This window comes from Cebidichthys violaceus, unplaced genomic scaffold (assembly GCF_023349555.1).
Source record: "Cebidichthys violaceus isolate CVI_PGR_0920_01 unplaced genomic scaffold, fCebVio1.0.p SCAF_13, whole genome shotgun sequence".
NCBI classification, from domain to species: domain Eukaryota; kingdom Metazoa; phylum Chordata; class Actinopteri; order Perciformes; family Stichaeidae; genus Cebidichthys; species Cebidichthys violaceus.
In genome coordinates this window covers 5,737,356-5,757,740 of record NW_027176296.1, presented here as the reverse complement: position 1 = coordinate 5,757,740, position 20,385 = coordinate 5,737,356, and the positions used below count along the sequence as shown (strand labels likewise).

At 39.9% G+C, this 20,385-nt stretch overlaps 1 protein-coding gene across 11 annotated transcripts in view; it reads left to right on the top strand.

The window, feature by feature from the left end:
- Window positions 1-16,346, top strand: part of ptprsa (protein tyrosine phosphatase receptor type Sa) — a 235,439-nt gene extending 219,093 nt beyond the window's left edge. For all 11 annotated transcript variants that reach the window (XM_068707525.1, XM_068707523.1, XM_068707524.1 and 8 more), the window contains 6 exons: window positions 3,573-3,751; window positions 4,098-4,224; window positions 4,318-4,443; window positions 8,198-8,352; window positions 11,179-11,314; window positions 11,940-16,346. In XM_068707525.1, coding sequence (XP_068563626.1) covers window positions 3,573-3,751; window positions 4,098-4,224; window positions 4,318-4,443; window positions 8,198-8,352; window positions 11,179-11,314; window positions 11,940-12,008 — 792 coding nt within the window. In that variant the 3' untranslated portion in view covers window positions 12,009-16,346. The remainder of the gene's footprint in view (window positions 1-3,572; window positions 3,752-4,097; window positions 4,225-4,317; window positions 4,444-8,197; window positions 8,353-11,178; window positions 11,315-11,939) is intronic.
- Window positions 16,347-20,385: the final 4,039 nt, after the last annotated feature.

Genomic DNA, 20,385 nt, shown 5'->3' with positions numbered 1-20,385 from the left:
GCAAAAACTCATGCCAAGAGACAACCTGCAAATCCGATCAGAAATAGCAAACATGTTAGATCAGTGTCTGTAATAGCTTTTCACTCTTTAGACTTAATCATAACATGAAAGTCATCAAGTCTAAGTTTAGTGAGTTCTGTCACTTTGTCTTAAACAACTATACATCTTTTAAATGAGGCTGCCAGTTTTATCTTTGCAGAAGTTATTTTGGATGCAAATACAATTTCTTTGCCTTTCATATTTTTTGCTCTTCATCATTGTTTTCAGTGTGCTTAATAATTGGTTCCAATAATGGCTCTTTTGATTTATGTTCTTATTCTATTATACACACATTCATATTGTACATTTCTTTGCATTTTGATACTTGGACAAAACATATAGTGGTTCTTGAATCGCAACTGGGTTTCTGGCAAAAAAGGGGAACTAAATGGGGGAGACTGGGGAAAACATAAAAAGGATGATGACAGTAGCTGCTTGGGGGACCTGGGAGAAGATCATTTCAGTCGTGTGAAGATGCATTTTCTAGCAAATCCTTATAAATTCTCTGAGAAATTGAGTTAGGAATTGGACAAGAGGCAGGTTTCTTTCAGCTTGTTGCTCATACAGACATATTGAAAACAGAGTGAACTAAGTGTAGAACACAGTTAGCTTAAAGAGTAAAGAACATGAGAAAAAGACTTCTCCTGAAGATGTATAACTTTCCTGCCCCAGGTAAGAAGAATGTAGATGAAAACTGTAGCTTGTATCAGCCAGCTTTTTGTCAATTTATTCTGCACATGCTGGCCAATAGGCTCTCAGAAGAATTAGAAAGCAAATTTTGTATTTTCTGAGCCTCACTTCATGACTTAGTACCTTAGACACACACTATTTGAATTATTTTATTTTCAAAGTGAGAAAATGGAAGTATTGAAGCCTTTCACAATTTGGCCCAATGTTCATTTTAGAGGATTTGGAATAAGCAAAGAAATTGGGTTTAATCTAGCAGGCACAAGACAAAGGATTTTGTCTAGAAGCAGTATGAGTTTGAGTCTAGGTTTCTGAACGAAAGAGTGTGTACTTCTTTAGAGAAATTCATGACAAAGCAGTAGGTGAGGATAAACAGCCGGGCGCAGTGTTTACATAGATCTCCATTAAAGATCTTAACAATCATCAACTAATAAACCCATCTCAGCTTCAGCGCTCCAGTCAGTATCTGCTGACCTTGAATTGCGCACACGCTCACTCTCAAATCATCCATCATCTTCCCATCGCCATTCACCAATACGGCCCTCCTGCCAAGAAACAATAATAGTGCTTGTGTGTTTCGACCTTTTTTTTTTTTAACTCGCTGGCGCACACCGGTGATGAAATCTCCATCGCCATCTGTAACAAGGATAATGCTGAGCTGGCGTCAGGAGTCAACCGGGGATTAATAACGTCTAACACTATAGTCAGAATAGAGAAGAGAGGTGTGCGTGAAGAGGGGTGGGGGAGCTAAGTAATTAATACTTGATGATGACAAATGGAGGTGGATGGCAGGGCAAGTGGAGGGAGGAACGTTTGGCTAATGAACAAAGGGACGACTGTATGCTAACTTGGCACTAAGGAAGTGATTCGACAGAATGCTACACTACAGGGACGGATGGGAGAGCATTGTCATTCTCAGGTGGAAAACGGTGTCGTACAGAGTTAAGGTGAGACTGTTGGGATTCACAGGAGTTCAGCAGGGAGAATGAACCGGGAGGTGGGACTTGTCGGGGAGTTGTCAGACTAGTGCTTTCTGGCACATGTGCATGAATAACAAGCATGTTAGGGAAATATTGATGCACAGAAGATGCTTGTGCACACAACCCACGTGCAAGAGAAGTATTAAGCAACATACAGTGCACAAACACAAAAAGGAACTACTGGCAATTATTTTAAATTAAATAAAGGAATGCTTTTGAATTCAGCAGCAGAGTTTTCATTGGGTTCCAAATGCAAACAAGACTTTTGTTAATGGCGAAAGCTTACAAGAACTTCCAAATGTGTTGTGTTGCATTGTAGCTGCATCATAAGCATTATTAAACATCTGTTGTTTAGTTGTTTGTCAGGGTTACGGCAAAGGCAGGTTAGGATTAGGATAATCACAATTTTGTTGGCCCTAAATTGTGACATATAACACCAGATGTCATTATCCCTGTTGTGGTGAGACATGCCTAATGTACATCCACTCGCAAGAGAAAAGATACACTGTGCTTTAAATGTGAAAGGAACTGGCATCTGTGACCAGAGGAACCCGATTGTAGGTGCTTCTCTGCCCTGTTGGATGACAGGTTGCCAGGTTTTGCTCCGTTCCCTGCACTTCTGCGATGTTTGGCGGTGTAGCCGAGGGGCTCTTTAGTGCTGCCAGGCCACCTCAAGCCTTTCCAGGTGCCTTTGTGAAACACAGATCAAAGGGGGGATAGTAGCAAGGGATGAAGGGAAGAGGAGACGGGCTGAATGGACTCCAAGTGGCACAGAGGTACTGGTGCTATAGGGGGATTAGAGGGAAAGAGAACAACGCTCTAATGGGAAAAAGAGAGAAATGGTAAGTTAGGCCTCGTTCACATTGAAACTCAAGGGGAAACACTTTTGATAACCCTTGAGAGTCGGGAAGTCCAGGAAATAAATGTGTACTCTTGACTAATTTTTAGTAGGGTCAGTTGAAACTCATCTCTCTCTCCCCTCCAGCTTGCGATGCTGAAAGGGCCCCTAGACAATCTGATTAGGGTGTCTTCCATCTGCCGGCAAACAGTAGCAAGCAAGCACACACTCACATAAATGCCTTGTTGAGACATTGAAGCCGAGAGGAGGCAATCATAAGACTGGCTGACCCACAAACTCCCACTGAGGTCCCTATGACGTTGATGATGTAGCAGTACAGCTTTTCCTTTTTTTATCATTACGTAGTCAGTGTTTGTCTCTGTGAACAACCCTTTGTGAGTCTACGTTTTATGCACACATTGCACACTGCCATCATCAAAGGCCCTGGTGACCCACTTTTAGGCGAGTTTTTTGTACCGACTTGATCCAGAGGCTTGTTAGTCTGGATGTGTGGCATATTTTCCGTCGTTGCATCTGACCCTTCAGGACCCCACAAGTTGCAAAAGGGGATAAAGTTTTTGAATTGCTTTCCGATAAACATATTCTTAATAAACAATGTCCCTTTGAAGCTGTGTCATCATCGCCAAAGCAGATTAGGTTGGGTTTGCTTTAATACTTTCTGTCATTGATATACTCCTCTCTTTATCTGTCCCGCATCTGTCCTCCCCACCCTCATCTCCCCATCTCTCCTCCTTTTATCATCCTCTCCTGCTTTTCCTTCCTCTCTCTTCTCTTTCCACGTCTCTTCTTTCCTCTTTGTAACTACCGTGGCTTTTGCCAATTTGTTCCCTCTTCCCCTCACCACTGTACTTTCTTTTCATCGTCTTTTCATCTTCTTCCTCCTCCATACCTATCATTCCACACTTTCTGTGTAACATTTATTTTCCTTCTGCATTCTTTGCCTTACTCTATTTCTGTGTATTTTTTCCCTTGATTCCTTCATCTAAACCTCCATCTTTCCCCTGCAGCGTTTGGCCAACTCCAAAGCCCACACGTCACGCTTCATCAGTGCCAACCTTCCCTGTAACAAGTTCAAGAATCGGCTGGTCAACATCATGCCCTACGAGACCACGCGCGTCTGCCTGCAGCCAATCAGAGGCCTGGAAGGATCTGACTACATCAATTCCAGCTTCATCGATGGATACAGGTAGGAAGAGGGGAGAGATGGCAGGAAATGTGCCAGCAGGAGGCGTGTGTGAGGTGATTGCCTGGAAACGTCTTTAATAATTAAAGACATAAATTTAACATCTTCCTCTCTGAGCAGTTAGACTTTGTGAAGAGAAGATACGGCATATAAGGGAAATGGGGATATGATTTAGATGTGAAAGGAAGATTCATATGCATTGCTTTTGTTGTCTTCACGATCCCCAAGCTATCACCGTCTTTTTTTAAGAATATATCAAGTATCAGTGTAATTCCCAGAAATTGCATCAGTGGTGTTAAAAATGGTACTGATCAATTATACAAGCTAAACATAAATGTACTATATACAGGCAACAGAAGGCTTACATCGCCACGCAGGGCCCTCTTGCAGAGACTACGGAAGACTTCTGGAGAATGCTCTGGGAGAACAACTCTACCATTGTAGTCATGTTGACCAAACTGAGAGAGATGGGACGGGTAGGACAAAAACACATGTTATTTCTTTATCTTTATTTATGGAAGGTTTACATAAATTAACAAAGGGTTTGTCTAACCATTTTGCTCAAACAGGAAAAGTGTCACCAGTACTGGCCGGCTGAGCGCTCTGCCAGGTACCAGTACTTTGTGGTTGATCCCATGGCGGAGTACAACATGCCCCAGTACATCCTCCGAGAGTTCAAGGTCACAGACGCCAGGGTAAGACATACCTGGGAGTGTTGGATGTGGATTGAGTAGGTTGTGATGCGGCAACAAGCAACACATTTAGAACAATCATAGACAGGTTTTAACCAACATAGTAATTACAGCCTTTTGTTTCTTTAAGTTGGGTGAGTTACACATGAGTTGCTGGGTAACTTCTGTTGTTTGGTTGTGTAGATATAACAAGTCAAACACTTGACACTGTGATTTAGAGTTTTTTTTATATTTTTGTATTGAATTGTTGTCAACTTAAACATCAGTCATGAATATTAATCTTTCAAGGTCAGTCCCTTGGAGGGGCACGGGGGACTCTTTATAGATTCTCCATTTCATACTGACATTCAATAGCAACACTGAACCAGTGTGTTCATGAATAATCGTATATAATACAAAGACACCACTTTCTCTGTAGGCTCATAAGACGAGAATGCAATTCAATACCAAATTATGCTTTAATTTCCACAATTGCACTGGCTGACCCATCCTTCACTGGAGTGTGGGAAATGTAGGAGACTAAGCAGGTTAAGGAAATGTAGGTCACATAAACACAGAAACATCACAAGTATTTTTTTCATCAAAGGTCCCTTTGGCTCTGATATTGTAATTTCCCTCTGTAGTTAGATATAGGTTTCCACACAAAACAAGATATCATAATGATATAACATTGAAAGTAACTTCATTCACATATTAATGAGAATTCACAACCAAAGTGACTTTTCTTGCCCTGAACTGTTTATTGCTTACTTCACACTACTGCAGTTATCTTTTTACCTCAGAATTTCTTTTTTGGGTCCAATTAGGTCGGACATTTTGAAGCAGCAGCAGCAGAACTGTAGCGCAGAAATAAAACAGCTTCCTCTCGTTGTCAAACAGGCTGACATATCCAATGATTTCCCAGGCGGTGTGGCAGCTAGTTAGCAGTCATCCTTTTGGTATTAAAGAAATGAATATATTCTATCTCCGCACACACACACACACACACACACACACATATACTTATACACAAACTGACACACAGTGTGGAAATTAGACATAAATGCTGTTTAAGCTGGTATATTTTATACTGTTTTTATAATTTTCAGTTTTTTAACACACAAGGACAAATACATTCAAAGCACACACACATTTTTACAGCCTGTACGTTTTAACCCCCCCCCCCCCCCCCCCAAACACCAAACACATGCAAACATGTTGTCTAATGCACTGTCCAGTGTTCTTACAGAGGATTGTTAAAGGGTGCTAAATCATCAAAGCAGCCAGCAGACAGTCAAAGCTTATCATCAGAGTTAAGGATCAAAACAGAGAGGATGATATTAGAGATATGGTATATGGAGGTGTGAAAGAAGAAAGCATTGTGTTGTCAGTTTTTAAACTCCATATTACTGATTTTGTATGCATGCGTGTGTGCGTGTGTGTGTACATTGCACGCCTCTGCGCAGTAATAGCATAGACTCTACGCCTCAACACTCGCATCTAGCGAGCCAGTCACGTATTTAATCACACAATTTGACACGCCGCGTGGGCCCTCAGGTTGTGTGTTAAATTTTCCTCTCTTTTTTTCTCTCCTCTTTCTCCGGCGTGCTTGGTTTATTGTGTTGTTGTCTTTGCCCCTCTTTCACTTTTAATCCAACTGCTGAGGCAAAATGTTTCTGAGATGAAAAACAAAGGCAAGGCAAGAAAGACAACATGCAATGCGTCACAGAACAGGGACGACACAAGATGTTGTACAAAGACAGTCAGCATATGAAGCTTAGCTTACTAGAATCCAAATCAATGAATTTGTCAAAAACATTAAATGTACAAGAATACATCTTGGCTGCATCGGTGCAGAAACATATCAACAGCTAAGATAGCAACGCAGTGCATTCTGGCACACGGGTCATCAGGACTTTGCATTCGGAGCACAAAGATTCAATAGACAGATTATGTAGATCCTTTGACATGTAGCAGCTGCATATGTTCCATCTGCATTTAGCATGCTAGAGGGATGGTTAGCTCATGGCAAAAAATTAGAATGAATGAATGACTAACAACGTAGTGCAGCAACCATGACAACATCCATGATGAACACTTAGCTTTATCTCAATTTGATGTATGTCATTTTTGACACGCTTGAAAAGTGAAGCCAAACTGAATTCTTTATATTGGCCATCAGGATCCGACTCCTGTGGTTACAAAAATAAGGCCAATCTATGAGGAAAATGCACCTACTTCTCGTTTTATTTATTATCTCAGTAAATATGTTTTTTATGTGATGTTCAATTAGTAAATTATGGTCCTGTTTAGAGTAAGATAGACAACAAAGAAGGATATACTTCTTAGCGAGTGGCTACCTTGTGATTGAAAGGTGTCTGTATGGCCGGTTTAGTATCAGAGGCAGCATGGACAGAAGCCTGCAGTTAGCTTCTTACACACTGCTATGCTTTAAGCTATTCTAAGGTTGTAGCAAATTAGATACACATTGATTGTTGTTCTGTCTATTTACCAATTCACTGGCTCTGTGCATAAATGTAATTTGTGTATCATTATCAAGCTACTCAAACAAGTGCAGAAAATGTGCTGATGGGGACATAATTCTGTTTTCACAACAAGTTTTAACCTGTTCCACACAGTTCACATTATTGCATGTTACATTGATTCTATAAACACAATTTAGACAAATCACTTTTAACCTAATTTTAGGGTCTGTAATTCTACCTCAACTAATGGCAGCATAATAAAATGGACAAATAGATCCCAGTTTAAATGACTATTAATCAAATTGTGCCTTTGTAGTGTGAACAATTGGTGAGGAAATGTGTGAGAATGATGTCTAAAGTGAAGTCACAGAGAAGTGAGAAACATCTGGAGATAAGACACAACTCTTAGTTGCCTTAATCGCTTACTCTCGTGAGAAATGTATTCTCTCCAAGACAACTTTAAAAGAACTTTCTTTACAAGGACACACATATTGACTGTGCATTCTCTGACTCGATGATCAGCTCTTTCAAAATACAACAGATCAATTCCCTTCTCTAGTGCGATGCCACCTGATTGTAAAAACGTATTTAAATGTTTTGTTTGCATTGGAATTGAATGCAAGTGCACCAGTAACACAAGATTATAAGAATCAATATAACATTAAATTGTTAAGATTGACATTTTGTCTAGCGGGCTTGTCAGCATGTCAAGGTTTTTGTTTTCAATTTTCATTGTCCAATCCCACCTCCTGCTCCGCTAGTCCTCCGTTTTTGCTTCTTACCTCCATCCATCAGATCGCACTATCGATCGCATCGCAGGATTATCCTATTCAACATGGTGTCTGGGAGAAGATGCTTGTCATGGCAGATACAATATTGATTAGCTTTAACTAAGACCTACTCATGCCACACACACACCGACACAAAAACACAACGGGAGAAAATAGAGATTGGGTCGGTGGTAGAGGAGTGTGGTGGGAGAGGGGAGGACACACTGTCCCTCTGTGGTGAGATGTGGGTATCATTGTACTTTGATTTTTCTGTACTGTGTATACTGGTATTAAAAAAATCATCAACAAATACTACACTTAGTAAGATGTTACCGCATAGTAGATCTTTTATCAATGTTGTATCACCTGCATTATATTTTTAAACCAAAAAGTGTAAAAGAAAAAACATGAACATAGATCCTCTCCGAGCCTTTTTCCAAGCAGTCCATTGCCTTTGTCTCATGCTACTTTCTCTACAATCGCTGTCATCTATTCTCACTTTTCTTTTCTCTGTGTTTGCAGGATGGCCAGTCAAGGACAGTAAGGCAGTTCCAGTTTACTGATTGGCCAGAGCAAGGTGTGCCCAAATCCGGAGAGGGATTCATTGATTTTATCGGCCAGGTGCATAAAACCAAGGAGCAGTTTGGGCAGGATGGACCAATCTCTGTCCACTGCAGGTAACGAATCTCACTGTCAGGTTACACCGTAATTTAAAAATCATTTAATACGGTTTCTTTAAAAGAGAGCCGTGATATGCTATGTTTTTTCTAGGCACTGCAACTTAACGCCTCAAATTGCAAAGACAGACAAGATTTAATATATTCTTAAATTGGTTATTGTTCTTGCAGCGCAGCAACTCCTGCAGTGCAGCTCTAACAGAATCACCAGATACAATCCCTCCTCACCTTTTTGCCACCGCAGTACGCTACCTCTGCACCCCCACGGGCCCATGTCCTCCATAATTGATAAGGCTGTGATGTGGCTTGGCATTTGCAAAGAGGAGGCACATGAAATGATATAGCCATTCTGTTTGGTTTTTATGATAGCTCCGTGATGCATTTTTATCACTGTGGCTGTAGCTGTCCAAGGTAACCTTCATCATTAACTTGACATGCTGGATTCAGGAAGAAACCGATATTTGGTAGTGGTCAACACCAAGGCCTTGGGTTTTTCTTTCGATAGACCTTGAGTGGGATTCATCTGAATGAGTTGTTGCCTTTTGTTGCCAGACAATGGACATCTTTAAAAGGCTTGTTTTTGCATGTCCTGCAAGACTATGGACTAAAGGAAAAAAGAAATGTCTATGAATTCCTTTAATAAAGGCACGCACCTGTATGTGATCCATTATTCGTGGGTTCTCATGGTTTGGCATTCAGAAAAAGCTTTAAGACAACAATTATTGTTATGAATGTGGTAGTGTTAACCGACGTGTTAACACGTTGAATAACTTCCTTGCTGTCTCATAAACATGGTTTACTTTTGTGACGGATTGGGTGTCACTTTTTCTCCACATTTCTATCGCAAAGGCGCCATGATATCATGAAACATGACATCACCCCCTCTGTATTAAAAAGCAATGATGTCACCAGCAGTGAAATGACCCCTTGGGAATTGTAGGATGTGTCAGGGAAGCTCCAATAAGACTGAGTTATTCCTCCCTTCTATGAGTCCTAAGAGTTATTGTAGGGGGAGAGAGCGAAAGGATCGGTTATTGCAGGAGGAATTGTAGGACACGAATATTAAACTGGTCTGCAAGAGCCCCATGACTATGTTGAATTCAGCTGCCAAATGCACAGTTAAGGCATCCTTGACACATTTCAGTGAACCCTGTTAGACTTTTTTAAGCACCATAAGAGGATTAATACAAAACGCCTTCAGCCTAGAGTGTAGTAAATCATTAAAATTGTGTGCTGTTAATTGGGTACTTAAGTCACCTGCAGTCTTTTTAAAATACTTTGCAGTCATTTTTTACTTTTTTGTGTCACTGTCTAAAGGCAGATATATCTAATTTTGGAAAGAAGTTTCTCTTTAACAGTGAAAAAAAAAGAATTAGGCTTTAGGTTTCTTTTGTCTTGTCACCAACACAGCCACCTCCTGCTCCTTCCTATCATCCCTCCTCCCTCCTCCCTCCTTCAGGCTTTTCATCTCCGAGTGGAGAGCTTATGCCATCCTTTTCTCTTACTCTTTCGTCTTCTGTCACCGGCCTTTCCCGTCTGTCATCCCTCTGTTTATTTCTTAATCTTCTCTCTCTCTCTCTCTCTCTCTCTCTCTCTCTCTCTCTCTCTCTCTCTCTCTCTCTCTCTCTCTCTCTGTCTCTCTGTCTCTCTTTTCCTCTCCACCCATCCATCCATCTCCCTCAGCCCTCCTTTCTCCCACTCCCACCCTCTTTTCTTCTTGCTCCTCCTCTCCCCTCCTCAGCCACTATCTAATAGACCCACATGCTTTTTGTCATTAATTGCCTGATTACTTCCTGTGAATGGGGACACCAAATCCTCTCAGTCTGCAACGGCTCGGCGAGCCTTCAGATTTGGAGAGTTGATCTTTCAAGAGAGAGAGAGAGAGAGAGAGAGAGAGAGAGAGAGAGAGAGAGAGAGAGAGAGAGAGAGAGAGAGTAGCTCTGAGTGAGTTTAAGAGTCCATGTGACAAGCTGTGACCGACTCCCCGGAAGAGGCTTTGGGTGGGCTGAGAGATACTGCGGCGTCAGGGGGTTGGTCGTATGTTGTGCATGATATAGCTCAATACCTACCGTGTTCAATATTCATGTATAGTTAAATAATACAAGTCATCTTTTGTCCTACGTCTAGCTTTGTCCCCCAACAGACACATACTTGTGGGCATACACACACACACAAACCAAAAGCTAGCAGCTATAGCTTTCATTCTACAAAATTGCTTTGGAGGTTGGAAGGAGCCCAAATAAATCTGTTGTCATATCAATTATTGTTCCATTGGTGAAGTGGAAGTCATTTCACAGCAAAGCAGCTTAGAGAGGCAGCTCTCAAGTATTTCAGGATCCGAGTTAAGACGCGGTATTTCTGGAGAGCAGCAGCAGGCTGGGTTTCTCGACACATGGGAGGGGCTTAATGAGACAAAATGTTTGCTTGGTTGTTTGTGTGCCTGATTTGGAGTGCGTCTGTGCGTCCTTGAGGGCTCTTTTTGTGTTCGGCGAGAAGTCAAAGTGGATTCACACATGCAGATTGCGTCCTTGCCATCACCACTGTTGTGTTACCCTGCTGCAGTATTTCTGGCCATCAAAGTTTTAGAACGGTTAACTCTTTAAGGCAGTCAGAGCTGAAAACGTGCAACGCTTTACAACTAAATCCTGTTGTTATTTAAAAATAATTGTGCAGGTCTTGGTTAGAATGATATAGTCACAAAGTTCTAACAAAACCTACGTAATATGGGACTAGAGAAGAATGGAAAGCACAAATAATTATTCACCAATTAGTCCAGACTTATCTATTACATCCTTATTAATTTACATTCTCGTTATGTGTTTCCAGTGCTGGCGTGGGCAGGACCGGAGTCTTCATCACCCTCAGTATCGTCCTGGAGCGAATGCGCTATGAAGGCGTGGTTGATATCTTCCAGACAGTGAAGATGCTCCGGACACAGAGGCCAGCCATGGTCCAAACTGAGGTCAGTGTTCACACACACACTCAAAAATACATACACGGCTTCTAATTTTGGGGATAACGTAATTGTTCTATAGTTTAATGTAGTTTGGAGACTAAGTGCCATAGATAAGTTAAAAGACCTGCAGCAAGTAAGTTAAACTTGATTCAATTCAGTACTTAATTAATGTGTGATTACATAGTACTGAAATTTATTTTAAATTGAAAAATGTTAACCTCATTATTTTTCAAACTCTTTAACTAAAGGTGAGATTTAATGCCTCTGCACCAGCAATAGCCACGGCCAGAGGTATACTGCTTTCGGGTTGTCTATTGTCTGATCACACGTCTGTCCTGTGAACGTGATATCTCAGGAACGCCTGGCGGGAATATCTTCAAATTTGGCAAAGGCATCCATTTGTACTCGAGGATGAACTGAATACAATTTGGTGGTCAAAGGTCACTGTGACCTCACAAAATCAATATGTTGATCATGAGAATTTCAAATAAATGTCGGAGAGAATACAAGCGATGACATTTTGGACCGACATGGATGTAAATTATGACTGGCGGAGGCATACAGCCACGAGGCGGTAATTAAAAATTTTCTGATGCATTTTTTTTTTTTTGTGTGTGTTTCTTCCCAACAGGATGAGTACCAATTCTGCTATCACGCAGCTCTGGAGTACTTAGGAAGCTTTGATCACTATGCAACGTAAAAAGCCATCTCTTCCCCCCAGAATCCTGTCGCCCCCCTCAACAGTCTCCTGAGCCATAAAAACTTTGAAATTTTAAACCGACGATAGCAGACGCCGATAACACCATCACTAATTCAGACATACCAAATAGGATCCTATTGTAGATTTTTAGAAGACGACGCCCAACCAACCAGTTGAGAATAATTCCAATTCGAATAAGAGACCCTTCGTGAGGAAGAGCGGAAAATTGCCCATCATCAAGAAAAGAAAACCCTCATCAGGAGTGGAAGCAGACGCTCTGGCTCAAGCTGTGAGGTGGGTATTGATCAAAGTGTCAGACTGCTTACCTTACCTCAAGTGTTTCAATGTGGAGACATTGTAAACATTCGTGGAAATTTCTCTTCTCAAAAATATCTTTGCGATACAACGGTAACGAGCAACAGTGAATGAAGAAGAAGGCAACAGCAAAAATCAATGAGAGGCAGATGGATGTAGCCAAGACGGGGTGACTTTATTGTTTTTTTGATATGCCTGGGTGTTAAAGGGGGTTGAAGTATTTCTATCAACACATTTTGTGAGTGATATCCAGAGAAATGACCAAATTGCGGTTGCCCGTGTGAACCCAAATGGTTCTCCCGAAACTCTGGTAAGACAAAAACATCAAAACAGTGGAAACGTAACTCGCACGAGAACACTACCATCTAGCATCAAATACACCTTGAGTTTTTTTACACTGTCCCACTGATGATATGCATAATTGTGTGGAAAAACACCCAACTATTAAAGTATACATCACATAACTGCCTCTTCTCGAGCGCTAAGAGCTTAGAGATTAATTTGTCAGTGGTCGTGGGAAAAGCAGCAAGATATATCTTAAGATCAGTTAGTTTCAGGTGTGAACTTGTGTAAAATCAGTATCCCAAGCCAGGTAACCACAGTGATGGTGAGATACCACAGTGTATTAGAAGTGCCCCTGGAGGCTCCTGTCTCAGTCACCAGAGAAATCGGGGAAAACCTTGACTGTTGCAAGAAGCTGCGGCCGGGTCATCTCGCGGATGGTCAAGGTGGAAGAAATGGCAACCGCATCCCATGATTTTTTACAATCACTCTTCTCTTTGGAACCATTGCATCATGGGGCTTCGGTGTTATTTTCCACCATTTTAAACAAGAAATAAATCTGGTGGGCGAGAAGCTTTGGAACAAACGGAACAACCAAACAAGGATTTGCCGCAGAGTCCGGGCTTTCTTTGTGTACAGTGACCAACGCTCATCATCATTGTTTCAAACTTTTTTGTCTAACGAGGAATTATCTTTTTTCAGTTTTTTGTTTAAATTTTCTGTCAAAAACCAAACATGCTGCTTATCTCGTGTATGCTGTAAGTGTGACTCTTGAGGGAGAGGAAACTGACGAACAAAAGATGCCAACTCTGCTAACCGCTCGCTCCGTGGCGGGTATGACTGAAAGCGCATCCATATGACAACAAGATCAAACAGTGTTTTCCAACTCTCCTTTTTTTCCCCAGCCTCCTCTATTATCATCTATTTCATTGTGTAAGACACTCAAGAGTGACGGAGGCCTGTTGCAATTACAAAGCTGTACGTTCATGTGGTTAACAAATTGGCCTTTAGTTCCACTGTATGTGTGTTTGGTAACAGGTGGATGAACAAAGTGGTTGCATTGGTTTTGTCCTCCGTTTTATAGGTGGTGTCTATGTGGGTGACAGGCCATATTGAATCTCGATGCCATGATGTGATAATGAAATTCTTCGGTACAACTTACTTGCACATCTCTAAGGGAAAAAAGAAAAAAACTTGAAACAAAAACCCCTAAAACAACTGCAAGTTGGATTTGAGGCACTAATGTATATGTGTCTGATTTAAAAAAAAAAAAAAAAAAAGTTTTCATTTTGAGATCAATGAACAGACGAGTGTACGGATTCTGTGGAGGTTTCTGAGGGTGTGCACAAAAACCAGAGCGATGGACAGAACTGCGTGTAATCTTTTCTTATTTCCAAAAAAGCCTTATTGTTATTGTAACATTATGAAAACATTACTGTTGTATTATGATGACTTATTTTACATTACATAGTTGACTTTTTATTTTATTTTTGGTTTAGTTTTTTAACAGAGATGTTGTATCACATTTTTTTTAAATTAGCAGGAAAAGAGAAATGCTTATTTGTTCATATTACATTGAAAGACATTCTATTTTTTCACTGTAGAAATGTTAAGTATAACATGTCTGTGTGTACGTGTGCATATATGTACGTACGTATACATATATACTGCACACTCACACATACATATATATTTAAATGCAGAATATAAAGATATATCCAAACACTTAGTATTAATGACATTTTTCTCCTCATCATCTTTTTTTTATACCACCCACTTCTCATGTTTGAAAATATCAGTTTTTATTGATTTATTTTTGTTTGTGTATTTGTTTTTTGTAATCTGAGAAACCTTGTGCGTTTCTTAAAAAAAAGTGGGGTTGATGTCAGTGCTTTGCCTGAATCACTCACCAATGTTTAACTTCTACCCCTGGGTAGATCCTGTGCGATGAGGAGATGCCGTTTTTAAACCTTGTTGAGATTCTTTATTCATTCTTTATCATTAACTTGTAGGCATTAGTATTTTTTTGATTCTTTTAGCAACTGTTGAATTATGAACTGGTCTACAAAATATCTAATCAATCAAAAATGTCATAATTGAACTTTTTTGTTTGCTAAATCAGCCCAACTTGACTTGCTGTACCTATATGACCATGTACAGACTATGACCCTCACCGTTTTTAAGAACAATCCTCCTAAGTTTTTTCTCTTTTTTTACTTTTATTATCATTTCTGACATAATGTGGTCATTCATTTTGTTAGATATCCACTATGATCTAGAATATACCTGTAAATAAACAAATATATAGATTATATGTATTTGTATCATTTGACCCTCAGAATCTCATACTTTGAGTGGGATCAGAATCACATGGAGGTTCTGCTCATATATGACTTCCTGGTGTTTGTAAAGCCTGTTTTCGCTCCTTCTGAAATGTTCTTTCTCCAGCCCTGCTCCCTGGTCTTTAATTACCACTCGCTTTTTTCTGCCTTTAATTTCCCCTGCTAGCAGTTAAACTGGGAAACAAGCCAGCTCCTGTTTTCACACCTATAGCCTCAATGAGGGCATACAATCAGCATCAGAGATCTGCTGGTATAATTTAGCTGAGGATGGGAAGTTAGTCCACTCCTTAACCATTTGAATTGCTAATCAACCATCAATTCAAGGTCCTGTTACATTCTCATGCTCAATGTGGACATTAACGTGTCCCTGCCCTGGCATTAGCAAGGGTCTACTAGAGATAAGATGGATTTTTCTCTTTCACAACATGGGACTTCAGAAACTTGAGGGGTTTAAAAATGGTTTCTTTTTTAATTATTAGACGTCCTAATCGTAAATTATAACAATAAAGAGATTTCAAAGGTGGACATTCTTAAATTTATCCACTAATGGGAAAAACAATAGCACTCAAAGGTGATTTTCATTCCTTAAAGGTTTACTACAAAGCCCCAGTAAGTCCCCAGCTGTCCAACTGCCTAAAATGCCATGGTTTAATCCACAAATATACCATTGTCTTATGGACAAATTCAGCTATGCTAAAGGCCATACATAGTTCAGTTGCAACATGCCATGTTGATTTATTTTTCTCCCTAGAGCATTTTTAAGTGTTGTATAGAACCATACCATGTGTTTTTGTTCAGCCATGTTTCACTGTGGGATGCAGAAAGAAATCAGGACTCAATGAAACAGAGCAGTGCAATGCAACCAAGGGAAGACCAAGACAACCAAAAACTTGCTGCAAATTCACATTTCCAGCACGTCATTTCTGAACAGTGGGAACCTTGAGATGTTTCATAATGAACTAAAAAATCCTGAACTGAAGTCTTTTGGAACTCAAAAAGACCTTTAAAAATGGCCCCAATGCCAAAACTGAAACCATGGAAGTCTTTGGAAGCTTGTGCACCGTGTTACTCTTTTGACTTCATGTAAAGATGCTAGACTTTTGAAAACAAGACACCAAATTTACTGGAATATGTCGCAGAATATTTTGGGGGGGAGTTGGTGGGACTAACAAAAAAAACAACACTAACAAAAAATTACATTGAAAAGAATAGAGCATATACAGTACATACAGGCAAAATGAAAAAGAACCCAATCTCAGTAAAATAGTTTTTCCTTTGTATAAGGACCAAGTGCTATCACTTTCAAACTGTTACTTCTAACTGAAACAATAATTGGTTTAAAGCCACTGTGTATGTAGATATGTTGACTTTGTATTAAAGAAATGTTGTCTGAAAACCATTTTGCCTGTGATTTTTGGCTGATAAAGTATATTGTAAGTTGCCGTGATTTTTCAAGATATCTTTCCTCAAGTCTGAACATCTGCCTACTGTGCCTATACATATCCGGATCTGTGTATAATATGCAAACAGATGGTAAGAGTTATTTAACTACAATACTTCAATTGCACCAGCACTTACTTTGTACATCATTCATTACACTGGAACCTGCATCGAAATCTGTGCTACGAGAGCTCGCAGGACAAGTGATGAAGCACACAGATGGTGCACTTCTTTTGTTGATAGATGGCTTGATTAGCTTCCTTCTATATTTGTCCACCAGCCTCTTTGCAAACATATCCCGATGGGTCCCTAAGCCCCTCTTCAAGCTTGATAAATGTCACCCAGACAGGCTTATATTGGCGCAGAGGTAAACCTTCACCTGGTGGTTCTTGCTCTCTCGTCATCTTCAGATATTTCATGACCTAAAATTAAAATGTCCGCGAATTCAAAGGAAAATAATGCTACCAAACCTCACTGTATTTGCCTAACACTAGTTTGGATTACTGCCCACAAATTACAGTGTGATTAGTTAGTATACTGCGGGTATCCATAAAATACTTGGTGTACTTATACCAAAACAGTACAGGGGGGAAAGAAAGTGGTTAGGTTATAATATATTCTCTAAATTTTGGTATGTTATGTTACCTTTTCATGAAACGCATGCATGAGGTGCTTTAGTCAATGCACACAAAATGTATAACAAAGCATTTAAAATGTGTGAGAAAACGTAATTATCACAGTGTAAGTCCAGGGTACGTCGGCTGTAATATTGAGTGGGTCCTTGCTTATCCCTTTTACACTGTAATCACAGGGTATAATACAGGCTGTAAAAAAAAAGTCTTGTTTAACACTTTACAAGGTAATTACAATGGTTATGCAGGCTTTAATTAAAAAATAATTACAGTACTTACTTATTTATAGGTACACAAAGCCCAAATTGTTAATTTGTACTTATTTCCTGTACTTCTTGCCATGTATCTACCATTAACTACCCAGTCATTATTTCATTGGTACCATGCGTGTACTAAGTATTTGCACTGTAATAGACTAAAGTGGTGGTTTGGTGAAATATCTCAATACTTCAAGTCTTCTCTCCACAGAGACCTCACTGCTCATTGCCATTTAATTCACACGTGCATCAGTTGCAGATGAAGTGCCAACGAGTTCCTTGTCACCTGAATCAGCAATCTGCTAAATCGCAAGAGGAATGTCATTTATTAAAGGCTACTATATTCAGAATGACACCCGATTTCAAGGATGATGTTACTAATTGTCTGCTCAGAAAGCTTTTTCAGTCCATTCTTTTCTAATAGCGGCGATCCAACAGACCGAGTGTGAGGGCAGGCAAAGAAGTGAATTAGGGCGGTGATTATGCAGTGATTCAGACAGCAGCTCATTAGGACCCAGCTAAGCAAGCAATCAACGAATCAATGTGACAGTGGACCCAAAAGCCACAGAAATTTGTAATAAATGGCAAAGCGATAAATTGGATTATCCACAGCCCCGTGGCCAAGCTCTTTCTGTTGCAAATGACAAATCAATCCAATCATGCCACAAAAAAAGCCAAAAGAACCAGAAAAGGGGGCCTTGAGTTGCTCTGGGCGTGGAGGTTATCTCTCTGAGATGTGCCTTGTTAAGGTTGTGGTTTTCTAGAGGTCATTTCTGTATGATATTCAGGGCTCTAAAATATTCATGACAGACCATTAGGTGTTTATGACCGCCTTTTATAATCAGAGATTTACCGACATTTGAACTCCAGCCAGAATAGTAAAGGTGTCAGAAGGGGTACCATGCCACATGCCTACTGATTCACAGAGGGGAAGGCAACTCAACATTGAGCTGTTGATGATGTAAATGAGCAGCGAAGAAACGATTATAAATAAAATGCAGAGACAGCAGCATTCTCTTATCACCTTATGGTAAGTACAAGACATGGATCCACTCCCTCTACATGCATCAAATCACTATCGCTATCGCTGAATGTCATTATCATGACTGGATCACATGGTGAAGAAACACTGAGAAAGAGCTATCTATCTATCTATCTATCTATCTATCTATCTATCTATCTATCTATCTATCTATCTATCTATCTATCTATCTATCTATCTATGACTTGGATTGAGAAACAGCTGGTAAAAAGAGATCTCTGAAAAATAATATTGCATTCATCCTGTCGAAACTGTATTTTGGCTGAATTCTGCTACCCCTCCTGAAGAAAACTCAGACCTGTTTCTAAAAAGGCGTCGCTGCCATCTGTGGGATATTATATGCTATTTCATCATTGTGATAAACACACTGAAGACCAATTTCTGTTCAATTAAATCAGAGATCAATGTAACGTATTGTCTTCTCTAGTGCTAGTTTATAGCTTTCTCTTATTGTAATTACATCAGTAAGAGACATGCTTTGTAATTTCTTTCATTGTCATACACATTTAGTTTTAATACACCGACACATGGAATCATAGTTGTAGCTTTGATCAAAACAACTGAAGTTTTACCCTGCAACCAGATTATATATGAAACATACTTTGTTTTGAAAAGCACCTTGAGTGCTGTATTTTCCCCCCTGCTGTTTGAGCATCTGCCAGCAGTAAACGGTGACATGGCTCCTGTCCTGTGTTTATGCTCTTGTGCTGTTATTTCCTATAATCTGTCTTATGTTCCCCTCCTTCCTCTCAGTCTCTCTATTTCCAGCCAGAGCTCTACCACTGACTGATTGCTGCTATTAAAACAGGTCCCTGTTTTGGAGAGGGAAGAAGGGCTATACTCTCTCATTTTCCCTTTCTGTCTTGCTCTTTTCACTCACTTCCCTCATCCACCATTTCTATTTCTTCCTCTCTGTTCACTGTTAGTCCCCTCCACTCCTCTGTTTACATTTGACACGTAGCAATGCCAGGGGCCTTGTTGATGACTCTGCTGATAGATCGGTCCAATGCTGGTCCAGAGTGTAATATTGGATTTCTTTTTTTTTTCTTTTTGAAGGCTGTGTTAGGAACAGGGTGCTTTAATTTAAAAAAAAAAAAAACATTGGCAGGGGGAATCTTATGAAAGATGATCGAGTCCCAAATGTAGGATTTTGCTTCAATAAGCATTATAACAGTATCTGAATCAGAGGGTTACAATTACATTTCTGTACTACCACTTAAATCATATGGTACTTGGAATGGCAGTACGCAGAATTTTGAGAACAGAAGAGTTTTTTTCCCTTACCTTAACCAAGTAGTTTGGTGTGTCTTCATCCTATCATTGTGGATGCCAGATTTGCTTATGTATATATATATATATATATATATATATATATATATATATATATATATATATATATAGAAAAGGAGATCTGGCGTGTATATATGTATATATATCAATAATGAACTACTTTGGTGTTGCACTTTGCTACATTTTGCCATGTCATAATTTCTATTATTTACAATGCTGTTAAACCTGTTTCAGGAACATCCTTAATTCATGTATCATTACCATGAAGAAAGGTTGACACATACTTTTTTGTTGAGGTTTTTACTACATATGCCCGTACAAGGACAAGAAATGTCTCTGGCCAGAATTGCTCCTAGATCAGTGTTTCTCAACTGGTGGGTCGCGGACCCGTTTTCAGTGGGTCGGGCCTTTGCCTGAAAAAAAAAAAAATCCTGTGCTTTTATTTTGAAGGGGATTTTTTATGCAGCGGAGTTATTCACACTCCTTAACAGTATTTGGCTTTAATGCCTTGTAATGCTAATAGACGCCATTTCACAGTTTTGTCATATGCTAATTGAGCACGGCAAAACGCAAGTACAACACCGACTACATGAGAGGACATTTTCAGCTGCACCATCTTTTCAGTAAATAAATAAAAGTTGAAAATTTGGGTCGCAGCTTGTCATTAAGGGGTGATGGTATGTCCTGCAGCCAGACCAGTTGAGAACCACTGATCTAGATAAGAGATTAAGAGACAGTCACCATTCATGGTCTACACCAATAGTAGTAAACATTGTA